Source organism: Macaca mulatta, chromosome 13, assembly GCF_049350105.2.
Source record: "Macaca mulatta isolate MMU2019108-1 chromosome 13, T2T-MMU8v2.0, whole genome shotgun sequence".
In the NCBI taxonomy this organism is placed as follows: domain Eukaryota; kingdom Metazoa; phylum Chordata; class Mammalia; order Primates; family Cercopithecidae; genus Macaca; species Macaca mulatta.
The window spans coordinates 8,483,796-8,501,988 of record NC_133418.1 but is presented as its reverse complement, the minus strand read 5'-3'; the positions used below and the strand labels follow the sequence as shown (position 1 = coordinate 8,501,988).

Here is an 18,193-nt window from a genome sequence, read left to right as displayed (position 1 = left end):
TTAGCTGGCCATAGCGGTATGCACCTGTAGCCCCAGCTACAGGGAGACTGAAGTGGGAGGATCACCTGAGTCAAGGAAGGTCAAGGCTGCAGTGAACTCTGTGGCACTGGACTCTATCTTGGGCAACAGAGCGAGACTCTGTCTTTAAAAAAAAATAAAATAAATTTGGCCAGGCATAGTGGCTCACGCCTGTAATCCCAGCACATAGGGAGGCCAAGGCAGGTGGATCACCTGAGGTCAGGAGTTTGAGACCAGCCTGGTCAACATGGTGAAACCCTTTATCTACTAAAAAATATAAAAATTAGCTGGGCGTGGTGGCAGGTGCCTGTAATCCCAGCTACTCAGGAGGCTGAGGCAGAAGAATCACTTGAACCCAGGAGGCAGAGGTTGCAGTGAGCCTAAATCATGCCATTGCACTCCAGCCTGGGTGACTTTTTTTTTTTTTAAATAAAAATAACATCCTGTTCTTAAAAGATTTTAATTGAAAGTCACGTTTTTTCATATATCTTACAAAACTTATGATCAGGAGGGGTTCTGTAATTACATATTGCCATGAAAAGTGTTCACTAGTAAAACAAGATTGAGAAACTTTGTCACAGAGGATCTTGCAATGTAAAGAATAGATTTGTCAAGGTGGGCCTCCCCTTCTGCAGGAAGGATCAGAGCCCTGCAGCATCAATGCAGAAATCCCTCCCTGCTACCCCGGAACATGTTCCAAGATAGAAATACTATGACAGCCTTTAGAATGTGCAGAAAAAAGCAAAAAAGTATACTTTTCCAAAGATGTCATTGCAAACGCATTTCACATAGAATTTGAAATTCTATGTGATTTTTTCCAAAAACAGGGTAGTGAATATATTGTAGTATAAGGAATGTGTATTAATTTCCTTTTATACAAGAGGGAATAAGACACAGAGAAGTAAGATTATGAGCCCGTGGTGATATAAATATTTAGAAACAATCTACAAGTCAGGTTGGACAAAAACAACTCTGCTGTCTATCATAACAAAATTATTAAAAAGTGTTTTAACTTATTTTACAGGTAACCATCCACATAAATGTTACCATACTTGAATGTTTCTTGGAACGTGTTGCTGAGAAGTGTCTGTAACATGCTATTGTAACTTTTTTAAAAAATAACTTGTATCTTTATAACTTATATCTTTCATTCCAGTGCTGTAAGAAGTGACACATCTCAACCTCTAGGACATTGTTATTTGTAACTGAAAAAATAGTGCTGCTTATCAAATTATCTAGAATTAATTACAAAGGCAGATGGTCTTCCTCATAGCAAGTATTTCATAACTATCTGTTCCTTTAAAAATCTCTAAATTAAATCACAGAGTGCCAGGAATTCTCATTTGCTTATTTTATTGGTGTCCTTAAAGACATTTATTGCTAGATGAATAGCATATAGTTAATGCTTTGTTTGAAATACCAGACCACTCTCAGACCAATCTTGAAATGCAAGATTATTACTATTATTTTTTAGTTTTAGAGAACTAGGATGACGTTGGGTACCACATATATTTTTAACATTTATTAGATTTTTAATATAAAAAGCATAAAGTTGAATACCATATGTGTTTTAAACATGTTATATTTTAATGTAAAATATATAGCCCTAAAATCTAGATAACTCCTAAAAACTTTTGAAATAAATACATATATGCATATTTTTCAAAAACGTGGTGCATAAAGGTAAAATGAAAACCACTTTCCATTGAAGTCTGGGAACGATGACCCTCCCAGAAGAAACAATGAAAAAAGCACCTCAAAGGCCAGATTATTTTATTTTTTTTATTATTATTATACTTTGAGTTCTAGGGTACATGTGCACAACGTGCAGGTTTGTTACATATGTATCCATGTGCCATGTTGGTGTGCTGCACCCATTAACTCGCCATTTACATTAGGTATTTCTCCTAATGCTATCCCTCCCCGCTCCCCCCACCCCACGACAGGTCCCGGTGTGTGATGTTCCCCTTCCTGTATCCAAGTGTTCTCATTGTTCAATTCCGACCTGAGTGAGAACATGCAGTGTCTGGTTTTTTTGTCCTTGTGATAGTTTGCTGAGAATGATGGTTTCCAGCTTCACCCATGTCCCTGCAAAGGACATGAACTCATCTTTTTTATGGCTGCATAGTATTCCATGGTGTATATGTGCCACATTTTCTTAATCCAGTCTATCACTGATGGACATTTGGGTTGGTTCCAAGTCTTTGCTATTGTGAACAGTGCCGCAATAAAGACTTAAATGTTAGACCTAAAACCATAAAAACCCTAGAAGAAAACCTATGCAATACCATTCAGGACATAGGCATGGGCAAGGACTTCATGTCTAAAACATCAAAAGCAATGGCAACAAAAGCCAGAATTCACAAATGGGATCTAATTAAACTAAAGAGCTTCTGCACAGCAAAAGAAACTACCATCAGAGTGAACAGGCAACCTACAGAATGGGAGAAAATTTTTGCAATCTACTCATCTGACAAAGGGCTAATATTCAGAACCTACAAAGAACTCAAACAAATTTACATGAAAAAAAAACAAACAACTCCATCAAAAAGTGGGCAAAGGATATGGACAGACATTTCTCAAAAGAAGACATTCATGCAGCCAACAGACACATGAAAAAATGCTCATCATCACTGGCCATCACAGAAATGCAAATCAAAACCACAATGAGATACCATCTCACACCAGTTAGAATGGCAATCATTAAAAAATCAGGAAACAACAGGTGCTGGAGAGGATGTGGAGAAATAGGAACACTTTTACACTGTTGGTGGGACTGTAAACTAGTTCAACCATTGTGGAAGACAGTGTGGTGATTCCTCAAGGATCTAGAATTAAAAATACCATTTGACTCAGATTATTTTCTGATTACTATTTCCCACTAAAGAAACCAGGGCTCCTTGGAGAAACAGCTGGTTCCAAACCCAGCACAGAAAATGTACCAAAGGAGCATATAATATTTTGTCATTACAGAATGCAAGGAGGCTCTCAAAGACTTCCAGGGTCATGTCAAAAAAATCTCAGCACCCAAATTTCAGAGGCTTCTACTGCAATGATGGGAACATCAATAACAATTATAATAGCAGTGGATTAAAGTATATCAAATATGTTTAGATCTATATGTTCATAACGGTGAATAATGAAACACCATTTACCTTTGGAGGATGTTAGGAAACTAACTGTTTTTTTTTTAACTGATACATATTTTTTTTTAAATTCCCATTCAAATTATTGGGTTAAACAGATAACAAGAGGGAGTTTCTCTTTATAGAAGTATTGCAGCAAATAAATTAAGAAGAACTGAACAGTGATTAAAACATCACCTTTTGGCAACTTCTGATGAATTAAACTGGATCTGGGCAATGATCATCAATGGCTGCTAACAGCACAAAGAGACAACCTGACATTTTGATCTACAAACATATGATCTGGTTTCTTCCTCAAAAAAACTGAAAAGGGAAGCCGAGGCCATGGCTCACACCTGTAATTCTAGCATTTTGGGAGGTTGAGGTGGGAGGATGGCTTGAGTTCCAGGCTGCAGTGAGCCATGATCACACGACTTCACTCCAGCCTGGGTGACAGAACAAGACTGTCTCAATAAATAAATAAATAAATAAATAAAGGTTAAAAAGATAAAGGGAGAACTTATATGTTGAAAGACACTGATGAGAGATATAAACCAATAAGAATATATGGACCTTATTTGAATTCTGATTCTGACTCAAGCAAACAAACTTAAAAAGTGACAAGACAGAGAATTATGAACTGACTGGATAATTCGATGACATCACATGACTTTTTAAAAAATGTGATGAAGGTGTGGTGTTTTGTTTTTAAAGGATTCCTTACCTTTTGGGGATACATGTTGAGTTATTCACAGATGAAATGATTTGATATCTGAGATGTCTGTTGAAAAGGGCAGGGGAGGGAAAAGTGAGAAACAAGATAGGCTGTGAGTTGAAGCTGGGAGATGGATACATGGTGCTTTGTTATTACTCTCCTCTCTGCTTTGGCTATGCCTGCTTGAAATCTCGTATACTAAAGGGTTTTATAAAAACAACAAGAAATCCTTTTAAAAAGAGTAAAATTTCACTTTCACTCACCACTTCTGGTCTACCCAAGTAGTTGCGTCAATGTCTTTTCTTTTATACACTTTGAGAATCTTTTATTAATTTCATACCCACTTAGAATTTAGTATATTCATGGTGAGTTGAACCTTGCATCATTAGGTGTGACTAATGATGCTTTTTGCCTTAAAATCTATTTTATCTGCTGTTAACACAGCCATCCTAGCCTTATTTTTGTTAGTATTTACCTGATATATCTTTTTTCATCTTTTTATTGTTAACTTATATCTGTTGTCATAATTGAGGTGTACCTCTTTAAAATAACATATAGTTGGACTGGATTATTTTACAAACTGATATATTCAGTGATTAACTGGTAAGTTTTGTCTTCTTACATTTATTAAAATTTCTGATACATCTGAACTTATGTCTGTCCTCTTAATTATAGTGTTTCATTTTGTCGCCTCTTTGCTTCTTTTTTCTCACCTTTTGAGTTGATATCTGTTATCTTCTTACCAAGATAACAACTATTCACTAGTTTTTTCTCTTTGTCTTCTTATTACTTTTGGGGTTTATTCTGTTGGTTTTTATCCCCAACTTTTTGAGTTAGATGTTCAACACATTGCTTTTGAGTTATTATTATTATTATTATTTTTTTGAGACAGAGTGTGGCTCTGTCGCCCAGGCTGGGGTGCAGTGGCCAGATCTCAGCTCACTGCAAGCTCCGCCTCCTGGGTTTACGCCATTCTCGTGCCTCAGCCTCCTGAGTAGCTGGAACTACAGGCACCCGCCACCTCGCCCAGCTAGGTTTTTGTATTTTTTTAGTAGAGACGGGGTTTCACCGTGTTAGCCAGGATGGTCTCGATCTCCTGACCTCGTGATCGGCCCGCCTTGGCCTCCTGAAGTGCTGGGATTACGGGCTTGAGCCACCACGCCCGGCCTATTATTTTTTAATATAAGCATTTAAGGCTATAATTTTCTGTAAAATATAGCTTTAGAAGCATCCTATATATTTTTTAAAATTTTAATTTTTAAGTACCTCTCTTTAAATTGACACATATATAAAAGAGGCCCTAATGAGGTATAATTGCAATACAATAAGATGCATATATTTAAAGTATATAGGCTGGGTGCAGTGGTTCATGTCTGTACCAGCACTTTGGGAGGCTGAGGCAGATGGATTGCTTGAATTCAGGAATTCGAGACCAGCCTGGGCAACACAGTGAAACCCCATCTCTATACAAAATGGTTTTTGTAATAAAAAAGTATATATTGTGATAAGTTCTGACACATAAATACACCCACAAGAACATCGCCACAATCAAGGTAACAAATGTGTGCATCACCCCTAAAAGTTTCCTCATGGATCTTTGTAATCCCTCTTCCCATCCCCACATGACCACTCAACTGTAGTGTAGATTCTATTAGTGTAGATTCACTCATACTTTCAAGATATATATATATATATATATTTTTTTTTTTTTTTTTTTTTTTGAGACGGGGTCTCACTCCTGTCGCCCAGGCTGCAGTGGTGCAATCATGGCTTATTGCAGCCTTGACCTCCCGGGTTCAGGCCATCCTCCCACCTCAGCCTCCTGAGTAGCTGAGACTACAGGCATGTGCCATCATGCCTGGCTAATTTTTTGTATTTTTAGTAGAGAAGGGGTTTCACCATCTTGCCCAGGCTGGTCTCGAACTCCTGGGCTCAAGCAATCTGCCTGCTTTGGCCTCTCAAAGTGCTGGGATTACAGGTGTATGCCAGCGCACCCAGCCTAAGATTTTTGTATAAATGGAATGATTTATACATATGCGCTCTACCTTGCTGTATTGTTTCGCTCAGCATAATTATTTTGGATTTCATACATGTTGTTTGATACATTAATAGTTCATTCCTTTTTATTTCTGAATAGTTTTCAGTTGTGTAGATAAATCCTAATTTGTTCATTCACCCGATGATAGACATTTGAATTATTTCTAGCTTGGGGGTGTTACAAATAAAGCTGCTATGAAGATTCATGTAGAAGTGTTTGAATGGACACATGCTTTTATTTCTTTCGGATAAATACCTAGAAGTGGAATGGGTGGTTAATATGGTAAGTATACCGTTAACATTGTAAGAAACTGCCAAACTGTAGTCCAAAGTGGCTGCACCATGGTACACTCCCACTGGCGGTGTGTGAGTTCTGCATGCCCCCTGTGTTTGCCAGCACTCAGCATGGTCAGCCTTTTTAATCACAGACATTCTACTAGGTGCGCAGTACTGGCTGCTTGAGGTTTCATTTGCATTTACCCAGTGACTCATAATGCTGAGCGTATTTTCATGTGCTTCTTTGCCATCAATGTGTCTTCTGCAATGAAATAACTGTTCAAATCTTCCACTCACCTTTCAATCCAGTTCTGCATTTTCTTATTGAGTTCTTAGAGTTCTTTATATATTTTTGGTTCATATTTTATCAGCTATGTGATCTGCCAATATTTTCTCCTAGTGTGCAGCATGTCTTAGCAGTGTCTTTTAAACAGCAGAAGTTCTCAATTTGATCCAATGTATCGATTTATCAGTGTCCTAGAAGGAATACTTTTAAATTGAGATTTGTTTCATGGCTCTAAGATGTTCTATATTGGTAAATGTCCCATGTGCACTTGAAAAGAATGTGTATTCTGCTATTGTTGGAGGAGTGTTCTATAAATATCAATCAGATTCAGTTGGTTTGTAGAATTGCTCAAGTCTTCCATATCTTTACTGATTTTCAGTATACTTGTATTAATTGTTGAAAGAGGGGTATTTTATTTTTAAGTTCTGGGGTACCTGTGCAGGATGTGCAGGTTTATTACATAGGTAAACGTGTGCCATGGTGGTTTACTGCACCTATCAAACCATCACCTATGTTTTAAGCCCAGAATGAATTAGCTATTTTTCTTCATGCTCTCCCGCCCCCGATCCCACCCTGACAGGCCCCAGTGTGTGTTGTTCTCCTCCCTATGTCCATGTGTTCTCATTGTTCAGTTCCTACTTGTAAGTGAGAACATGTGATGTCTGGTTTTCTGTTCCTGTGTTAGTTTGCTGAGGATAATGGCTTCCAGTTACATCCATGTCCTTACAAAGGACATGATCTTGTTCTTTTTAGTGGTGAAAAAGTGATATTTAAATATCCAACTATAATTATTAATTTACCTATTTCACCTTACAGTTCTATCAGTTTTTGCTTCAAATATTTTAAAGCTCTCTTATTGGGAACACACATGGTTAGGACTGTTGTCCTCTTGACCAACTAACACCTTTATCCTTATGAAATGACCATCCTTTCTCCTAGCAATGTTCTTATTTAATCGACTTTGTCAGATATCAATATAGTCACTCTAGATTTATTTTGGTTAGAGTTAACTAGAACATCTTTTTCCATCCTTTTACCTTTACCTTATTTGTATAAAGGGTTTTTTTTTTTTTTCTCCTTCAGTAGGCAGCATATATCTGGGCCTTCCTTTTGATAATCTTTGCCTTTTAATTATGGTATTTAGACAATATTTAGTGAACATTAACCGATATAGTTGAGTTTAAACCTGCCATCTTGCTATTTGTTCTATCTAATTGTTTCTTTCCTCTCTTTTTAATGCCTTCTTTTGGATTAATAGAGTTTTTCTGTTGTTTTTAACAATTTCATTTCATCTCTATAGGTTTTTAAACTATAGCTCTTTGTGTTATTTAGGAGGCTGCTTTAGGGTTTAGAGTACACATCCTTAGCTCATTACAGTCTTTCTTAAGGTGACATTATACCATTTCACATATAGCATTAGAACCTTACAACAGTATCCTGCCATTTCTCCTCTACCTGCCTTTGTGTTATTTTTGTAATACATTTTATTTCTACATGTTATAAACTTCACAACACACTCATATTTTTGCTTTAAACATTACTTGCTCTCAGCAGGCATACCTCCGGCAGCTTCTTTCTGTTCTCTTGCTAGAAATTTGTCTAAAATAAGAACAATAGGATCTGAGATCATAAGGTTTCATAATCTTTACTGTATGGTCTGTGCTCTGAAGCTTTTTCCCCATTGCTTCCTGATTGTTGTGAATTTGATGGATACATCACCTTCAAATATAAGTGAACTGTTATTTTATAAACAAAGCAGATAAAAATCCAAATGGTGATTGCAAAAGTGAATTTGAAATAATTCAGTAATGAAAAAGAGACACAAACAGTAGACTGTTATCAACTAAGTAGACAGCTGGGGGAAATCCCTCATGGAAAGGGAAGGGCGTGCTCTGCATTTGTTTATTGTAGAACTACAGGGCTGGCCAAAAGTTGCCTCTTTTTCCCTTTTAGGAACTGGTCTAAAATGTTCTCTCACTTAATGAGGCATTTCTCCTTTCGCAAAGCCAGATGTGGTAAAGGTATTTTATATATTCTTTAGCCAGCAGTTTTAGATGTAGAAAAACCTCTCCAATCTTTAAAAAAATTTCTTCTTGAAATATGAACAGTAGTATGAATTCTAGAATATCGTAATGCATTTTATTGTATTCAAATACACAGGATAAAACAGATACTGTGACAACAGGAAGAAGGGAGCAGGCTATACAGGAGAACTATAAGGAGAAATATATAGGCTATATAGGAGAAATTCTGAACCCAGTTAATGCGCACAGAGGATTTTAATTTAATCCTTGCTTGTACACCAACGGAGCGTTTAACTCCCTCTCCCCAGCAACTTAACGTCTGCAGTACTCCATGTTAGGGTGCACTTTCTATTTCTATTCTAATTCTATTAATTAGAATTCTATTTCTAATTCTATTTCTGCTTCCTAATCAAGGGCACAATACAATTGTCCATTTCTCAAATCCCTCTCTCCTCCTGGCATCTGGTTTTCTTGGCCCTCCACGTTCTCTGTTAAAATGAGGTCTCAAAGGCCTCAGCCTGGAGTTTCGTTAACAGAAGCTCGCTGAGGCGGGGCCTCGGGGTGCCCACTTCAGCCTCCCCAGACATTTAGGACAATTTCCTAAGTCGAAGCTAGAGATGCGTGATGCGTTTGGTGACTTTTCCTGGGTTCGCGCTTAAGCAGAGCCACAGGTTGTGGGGGCGACCAGGCCTCTGGCGAAGAGAGGTGCCGCGGAGCCGGCGCGCCAGTAGCCCTTGGCCAAGGCCACCTGCTCTCAGGGCCCGGGCACCTCTGTAGGGAGGCGGCGGGCAGGAGACGCGCGCGCAGTCGCGCAGGGGCCCCCAGGCGAGGGTGTGGGGGAAGCAGCGCGGAAGACGCGGACCTGGAGCGCGGTCACCGCGTTCCCGCAGCGACCTGAGTTACCGAAGCCCGCGGGACTGGGAGGCCGTCGCGCGTGGGCAGGGGCTCAGGTTGCGCCCGGGTGCCTGTCGCGGCCCCCGCCCCGGAACGGTTGCAGCCCTGCGGGGCTCGCCGCCCACGCCGCGCTGAGGACGCTGCCCGAGCCAGGCGCCCGCCCCCGCCCGCGGTCTCAGCCGCTCGCAGCGCGCCGCCCCCAGCCGCGCGTGGCTGCTGGCGAAGGCTGAGACCGCGCTCCCGCAGACCAGTTCCCAGCAGCAGCGCGTCCTCCCTGCTCCGCGCCTTCGCTCCGGACCCGCGTCGTCGCAGCCCCGCGGTGATGAGCCCCGAGCCGGTCCCGCCGCCGCCGCCACCCCAGTGTCCCGGCTGCGATCGCGCGGAGCCGATCGCCCAGCGCTTAGAGGAGGGCGACGAGGCCTTCCGCGCGGGCGAGTACGAGATGGCAGCCGAGCTCTTCCGCTCCATGCTAGCCGGGCTGGCGCAGCCGGACCGCGGCCTGTGCCTGAGGCTGGGGGACGCGCTGGCCCGCGCCGGCCGCCTCCCGGAGGCCCTGGGCGCGTTCCGCGGCGCCGCGCGGCTCGGGGCGCTGCGGCCGGAGGAGCTGGAGGAGCTGGCGGGCGGCCTGGTGCGCGCCGTGGGCCTGCGCGAGCGGCCGCTGTCCGCGGAGAACCCGGGCGGCGAGCCCGAGGCGCCGGGCGAGGAAGGGCCGGCCCCGGCGCCCCGCGCGCCCCGCGACCTGCTCGGCTGCCCGCGCTGCCGGCGGTTGCTGCACAAGCCGGTGACGCTGCCCTGCGGGCTCACAGTCTGCAAGCGCTGCGTGGAGCCGGGGCCCGCGCGGCCGCAGGCGCGGCGCGTGAACGTGGTGCTGAGCGGCCTGCTGGAGAAGTGCTTCCCGGCCGAGTGCCGGCTGCGCAGGTTGGCGGGCCAGGCGCGTAGCCTGCAGCGGCAGCAGCAGCCCGAGGCCGCGCTGCTCAGGTGCGACCAGGCGCTGGATCTCGGTGAGTCGGCTGCGGGGAGGGTCCGCCTCCCCTACACCTGTCGGGCCCAGCAGCGGGGTGGGGAGCTGACCGGTGGGCCTGACAGGTTTTGGGCTTTCGAGTGCATTGTCCAGGCTTAGGGGTCACTTTGCTTCCTAACCATGGGAAGGTGAAAGGTGGGGGCGGCCACACCCTGTAGCCAGGAGAGGCCACCTGCACCCCACTGGTTTTGTCTTTTCCAGGATGCTGGTAAGTTTCCCGCGGCCCCGGGAGCAGCTCTGTAAGGTCCTGTAATTGCCTTTTGGCACCTTCTGCGCTGTTGAGGAGTGGGGAGGATGACGAAATATTTTTGCTCACCCTGAGGGAAAATGCACGTAACTGACACACTAGAGGCGCGGAACGGGGTGCCTTGTACTGGGGCAGGATTTGCTTTGGGTTTCAGCTAATATAGCCAGGAAGGAAGCCCCTCCACTCTGCTGTCATCACGTCACACGCTCCGGCTCTAGCCTGCTCTCTGTCTCAGAGGCCATCATTAGATGTCATGGCGTATTTAACTTACAAGATAGTTACACTGACTAGTGTGTGTAGTTTTAAAATTATTCATTCAGTCACTCCCTGATTTATCTGAGGCCTGAGACCAGCAACAGGCACTCTCCTGCCTCCACCCAACCACCACCTGTTAACACTACTTAGCTGAAAGGAAGACCAAACTTCTGTCATCGTTTTGGGCTTTGACATATGAATATGCGCTCTATTGGCAGTTGTTTGGGGCCGTGTGAGGAGGACCGTTTGCTTTCTGGTTTCACCGGTTTTATGATAGGGGGTATGTGATTTAAAGCACTAGCCGAGAAGACTTGTTGACTCTCTTGTTACTAAAAGAATCTTCTAGCATGCTACAGTCAGTTCGCATGTTATTTTAAACCTAGGATTAAGGTTTTCTCTTTTAGAAAGCACAAATTATAAGGTGACTAGCATCCAATTTTGTCTTGCAAAAAAAAAAAAAAACAATAATTGAACAAGTGCTCAATATCTATATCTAAATTGGGATATTCTCTGCTGGAATAGAGCACTTAACTCAGCTTTTCTGACAAGTATTCTGTAGTTTTTGCAACCAACATATCCATACTTTAACAGGCATATTTTTTAGTTTTCTACTAATTTACGTATTGGTGGTGTTAGAGCAGCACTACCCAATAGAATTGCCATGTAAGCCACACATATTTGGAATTTTCTTGTAGCTACATTGAAAGGGTGAAAAAAGCAGGTGAAATTTATTTTAGCAATTTTTAACCCTATGCATTCAAAATATTATTTCAACATGCCTTCAATTTTAAAAAATAATTGAGATTTTCCTTTTTTAAACTTAGCCTTTGAAATTCATTATATATTTTGCATTTACTGCACTACCCAATTCCAACACCAAATTTTCATTGGAAATGCTTCATCTATATTTAGATGTTGGAGAAGATATAGAAAAATGAAAAGCTGCGATGTTTATATGCTGCTGAAGGGACTGCAAATTATACCCCTGAAAAATATTTGGTAGTGTCTACAGATGCTAAGCCTGTCGTTGGCCAAATAGTTTCAAAGAGGTATATGCATATGTGCCCCCAAAAGAATGTGCAAGTAGGTACAAGAGTGTATGTCATTGTTAGAGACACCCCAAAAGTGCACACAACCCAAATGTCCAGTAAGAGCAGAAGGGGTGAATATATGATTATGTTTTCATAGCATACTATACAGAAAGAAAATAAATCAACTACAGTTACAAACTACGATGTGGACAAATCTCACAAACATAATGTTAAGTGGAAGAAGTCAGACTCAAGCGTTTTTACTATATGATCCTATGTATCTGTAAGTCCAAACAGACAAAATTACCGTAGGATGTTAGAAGTAAGGACAGTGTTTACCTTGGGTGGATGAAAAGGGAATAGTGATTGTGAGGAAGTATGAGAGGGATCTGTGGGATAGTGATGATGTTCTGTTTCTTGATTTAGGGGATGGATACACAAGTGTGTTCACTTTGCAACAGTTCATTGCACTATATACTTATATTTTTTGCTTTTCTATGTATATATTAGACCTAGTTTAAAGGTTTTTAAAATAGACTATTTCAGTAAATTCATATGAGAACTTATATAGAATGTATTCATTTTTCTATTCAAAGATTAGCTTAAAATTTTATGAAAACATTTAATTTCCAAATAAATTAGCCCTTTTAAAGAAGTTTCGATATAGAAAAAAAAAAAAGGCCACAGATGTTTGGAATCAGAAATACCTATGTTTAGATCCAAGCTCTGACTTTTTTTTTTTTAGATGGAGTCTTGCTCTGTCACCAGGCTGGAGTGTAGTGGCATGGCTGTACAACCTCCACCTCCCTGGTTCAAGCAATTCTCCTGCCTCAGCCTCCCTAGCAGCTGGGATTACAGGCACACACCACCACACCCAGCTAATTTTTGTATTTTTAGTAAAGATGGGGTTTCACCATGTTGGCTATGATGGTCTCGATCTCCTGACCTTGTGATCCACCCTCCTCAGCCTCCCACAGTGCTGGGATATTAGGCATGAGCCACCACGCCTGGCTTTTTCTTTTTCTTTGAGATAAGGTCTCGCTCTGTCACCCAGGCTGGACTGCAGTGATATGATCTCGGCTCACTGCAACCTCTGCCTCCTGGGGTCAAGAGTGATTCTCGTGACTCAGCCTCTCAGGTAACTGGGATTACAGGCATGCACCACCATGCATTGTATTTTTTTGTGTGTTTTTAGTAGAGATGTGTTTCACTATGTTGTCCAGGCTGATCTCCAACTCCTGTCCTCAAGTGATCTGCCCACCTCAGCCTCCCAAAGTGCCAGGATTATAGGCATAAGCCACCACACCTGACTTCTGACACTTATTTATTATGTGACCTTAGCCAAGTGTGGTAGTCATTAGTACTGGTCTATCTCTATACCTTCCCCAAACAAGGTAGGATTGCACTTCCTGGTCCACTTGTGATTAGGTGGAGCCATGTGACTACTTTTGGCCAGTAAGTTATGAGTAGAATTTAAAATCACTAGTACGTATGTAAGAGGTAAATAAATGTATGAAAATATAAAGCATTCAGAAGACAGTTGTCTATAAAAAAGAGCCAAGTGAGTATTCTGGAAATTCAAAATACAATATCTGAAGTTGAGAATTAATTAGATTTGTTACAAACCAGATGGCACACATCAGAAGTCTGAATGAGAAAACTCAGAAGCAAGTCAACAGAAAATATCCAAACTGAATCACAGAAGAAGAATAAAAGAGAGCATGAGAGTTATGTGAGACACAGACAGAAGTTCCAACATCTATGAAATTGGAATCCTGAAAGAAGAGAGAGGGGAAAGGCAAGAGAAATATTTAAAGAAAAAAGTAATTGAGAATTTTCCAAATCTGATGAGAAACTTTAAATCACTGAATCAAAAAGTTCACTAAGCCCAACAGGGTGGACACAAATGCACACACAAACATACACACAAAACCCATCCAAGTGCAATATAGTTAAGTTCCTGAAAACCAAAGATAAAGAGAATTTAAATGCAGTTAGAGAAGACAGGACATAGTTCCTTCGAAGGAATCATAGAAGACTGACAGTTGACTTTTAGACAAAATTATTAAAGCTAGAAGATAATGGAATAATGTCTTTAAAGTGCTGAAACAAAAAACAAAACCTAGCTGGAATTCATTACCCAGCTGAAAATATTTTTCACAAATAGAGACAAAATCAAGGTTCTTTAAACCAAAGAAGTAACTCAAGCTAAAGTATTTTATTGCCATCAGAATTACATTTCTTTTTTTTTTTTTTTTTTTTTTTTTTTTGAGACGGAGTCTCGCTCTGTCGCCCAGGCTGGAGTGCAATGGCCGGATCTCAGCTCACTGCAAGCTCCGCCTCCCGGGTTCACGCCATTCTCCTGCCTCAGCCTCCCGAGTAGCTGGGACTACAGGCGCCCGCCACCTCGCCCGGCTAGTTTTTTGTATTTTTTTAAGTAGAGACGAGGTTTCACCGGGTTAGCCAGGATGGTCTCGATCTCCTGACCTCGTGATCCACCCGTCTCGGCCTCCCAAAGTGCTGGGATTACAGGCTTGAGCCACCGCGCCCGGCCCAGAATTATATTTCATAATATACTGAGGGGAAGTCCTCCGGCTAAAGGAAAAGTATCCATATGGATGCATGGAACTAATGCACAGAGTAAAGAGTGCTAGAAGGTGTAACAATGTAAGACAATATTGACTATTTCAAATAACAATAATAATGTCTTGTGGTATTTGTAACATACATAAAAGTGAAGGATATGGCAATAGTACAAAGCCAGAATGGGCAAATACAGTTAAATTGTTGTATGGTTTATACACTGTTTTGGAGGTAGTAAAAGTACTAATTTAAAGTAGACTGCTAAATCAGGTTTGCATGTTCTGTTCTCTTGAGTAACCACCAATAGGAAGGTAAAATTAAAAAGCTGTAGTGAAATAGTAAAGTAATACTTGATTAATCCGAAAGAAAATGGGAGGGAAAAATAGAGCAGCAGAGAATAAGTGGGATAACTAGAAAAGAAATAGAAAAATGGGGATTTCATTTACATTAAATGTGAAGACCTGAATTTTCCATTTAAAAACTAAATGTTGGCAGACTGGATTAAGTGAATTATAGTTACATACTGTTTACACACGAGATAAACTTTAGGTGTAAGAACACAAAAAGGTTAAAATTAGTAGGATGGCAACAGAGACGGACAAAAAAAAAAAAAAAAAAAGGCCTGATATGGCAAAATGACTATGAGATAAAGTATTATTTAAGGCAAGGAATATCAGAAGAAATAAAGACATTTATGATGAATGAGTCAGTTCAACAGAAAAAATAATGTGTCATAATATTCCTAAATTTTTATGCACCTAACAACAAGTGTATACACACACACGTGGAGAGAACAAAAGGAGACAAAAGTGAAAGGGGAAATCACTGGAGATTTTGAACAAAACTTTTAGTAAATGATAAAGTAAGGATTGAAAAATAGGTAAGGATATAGGTACAACATACTGCAGCACTTTGATTTAATTAATATGTGTCTACAACTACTGCAAAAACACAGCCATTTAGGCTCCCATGACCATAGGCAGAGCATTGGAGTTGGCCTGTGGTTGCGTTTGCCAACTCCTGGATTAGGCCATGAAATCATAATAAATATTAAAAGATTGAAATCAGACTGTATATCTTCTTTAAACACTGTGGACTTAAACTAAAATTAAATAGCAGGTAAACAGAATATTTTCAAATATTTTGAAATTAAGCAATATATTTTTATATAATGATGGGTAAAATGAATCACAATGTAAAGCAGAAAATTTTCTAATTTTCTAGTAATTATTAGAATTATTAGAATTTCTAATAATTATTAGAAAATTTTCTTTTTTTTTTCTTTTGAGATGGAGTCTTGCTCTGTCGCCTAGGCTGGAGTGCAGTGGCGTAATCTCAGCTCACTGCAAGCCCTGCCTCCCAGGTTCACGCCATTCTCTTGCCTCAGCCTCCCCAGTAGCTGGGACTACAGGTGCCCACCACCATGCCCGGCTAATTGTTTGTATTTTTAGTAGAGATGGGATTTCACCGTGTTAGCCAGGATGGTCTCGATCTCCTGACCTTGTGATCCACCTGCCTCGGCCTCCCAAAGTGCTGGGATTACATGTGTGAGCCACTGTGCCCGGCCAGGAAATTTTTCTAATTTACCTGAATGATAATGAAAATACAAATATCAAACACTATGGGATGCAGTGCAACAGTGCTTAGAGGGAAACTTCCTGTTTTAAGTGCCCATACTACAAAAGAACAGCTAATAGTGATCTCTAGGCTTCAATTTCAAGGTGCTAGAAAAAGAAAAGCAAATAGAATCCAAAGAGAATACAGAGAAGGAAATAAAGGAGCCAAAATCAGTAACAAGACAGGAAAAATACAGCCCAATATTTCTTATGAATATAGTTGCAAAAATCCTAAACAAAATATTAGCAAACTGAATCCATTGATATCCTTAAAGAATATCACATCACTATCAAGCAGGTTAAGTTTTGTTTAGTCCTGGAAAATCAAGCAATGTAATTCACCATCTTTACAGAAAAAAGAAAAATGATATGATGCGTGTTAGCATCTCTCAGGAAACTACGAATAAAAGGGAACTTTCTTAATTTGTTAAAAGTCTATAAAAATGAGATAGCAGCTGTCATAATTAATGATGAAATAATGTTTTCCCATTGAATGAGAAGGTAACAATATTCTATTCTCACTGCCACTCAGCATTTCACTGGAGATTCTACATAGCTATGTATTAAGATTGGAAAAATAAAAGATAAACAAAAAACTGTCATTATTTGTAGATGACCTGGCATACGTAGAAACTGCAGAAGAATGTATGAACTATTAGAAATTATAAATGATTTATCCAGATTGCTGCCTACAAGGTCAATATAGAGGTATCAAAGTTAACTATATACTTAGAAAAAAGCAAATAGGAAAAAAATTTTTAAACAATTTATATAAACAGATTCCTTGGAATAAATCCTGAAATGTCTGAAAGATGTTTAATACCTCTACACTGAAAATTTCATTTCAATACACTGAAAACATGAAGCATTTCTGAGAGAAATTAAAGCAGACTTAAATGGATGGATATATCATTTTTTTCATGGATTGCAAAACTCAGTATTGGCAAGACGTGAGTTCTCTGCTGATTGAATGGTAAATTCAGTACAATCTCAGAGAAAATCCTAGCCAATGTTTTTGGTGGAAATTGATGAATGACCAAGGCAACGATGAAGAAAAAAAACCACGCTGGAGGATTTACACCAGCAGATACCAATACTTACTATAATGCTGCAGTAATTAGGACAGCATTGTATTGGCTTAAAAATAGACACATTGAAACTGACTCTCACATATACAGTTTCTTGATTTTCTACAAAGATGCTAATGGAATTCAATGGGGAGAAAAGAGTTGCTTTTCTATATGGAAAAAAAAACTTGAATACCTATCTCACATCATGTAACAAAATTATAATTAAGTATCTAGGAGTCATAGGAGACCGTTTTCAAGGACTTGGGGTAGGCAGTTGTTTCTTAAATAAGACACAAAAAGCATAACCATAAAACTTCTGTTCCTCAGAGGCCCCCAAAAGAGTGAGAAGGGGATGAGTATACAAATATCTTACTGAGACCTCTAATGCAGAATAAATAATGCCTATGATTCAAATAGAAAAAGCCGATCTGTCTAAACACAGTAAGTACTCACTTAACACCATTGATAGAAACAACTTGAGCTGAAACTACGTAATACGCAAAGAGTTAAACAGGTGCTTTTTAAAACTAGATCTCCAACTGAGCAATTAACATCTAAAAGACTGCACAACATAATTAGTGCTCAAATGCAAATTAAAATGAAAATAAGTTAGTACATCCCCACCAGAGTAGCTGAAATGAAAAGAACTGGCAATAATTCATTTTTATTTGCAGCAATTGGAACTCTTAAATTACTGGTGGAAGCATAAGTTTGTGTGACAACTTAAGAAATATGTTTGGTAGCACCTGCTAGAGCAAAACTCATACAACCTCTGATGTGGCATTTATACTTTTGAGTATATTCCTAGATAAAAATGAATGCTTATGTCCATCAAAATATGTGTACAGGAATATTCATTACAGCTTTATTTATATATGCCAGAAACATTTGGGGAGCAGTTCAATTGTTCGTCACTAGTAGAATGAGTAAATAAATCAATCCTACAGTGTAATATTACACAGCGATTTTTAAATTTTATTGAAAGATTAATTTAA

The 18,193-nt window shown here is 40.1% G+C and overlaps 1 protein-coding gene across 1 annotated transcript in view; it reads left to right on the top strand.

Annotated features, from left to right (window-relative positions):
• The first annotated feature begins 9,619 nt into the window (after positions 1-9,619).
• LONRF2 (LON peptidase N-terminal domain and ring finger 2) overlaps positions 9,620-18,193 on the top strand; it is a 40,211-nt gene continuing 31,637 nt past the window's right edge. The window contains exon 1 of the mRNA XM_015112962.3: positions 9,620-10,376. Coding sequence (XP_014968448.2) covers positions 9,698-10,376 — 679 coding nt within the window. The 5' untranslated portion in view covers positions 9,620-9,697. The remainder of the gene's footprint in view (positions 10,377-18,193) is intronic.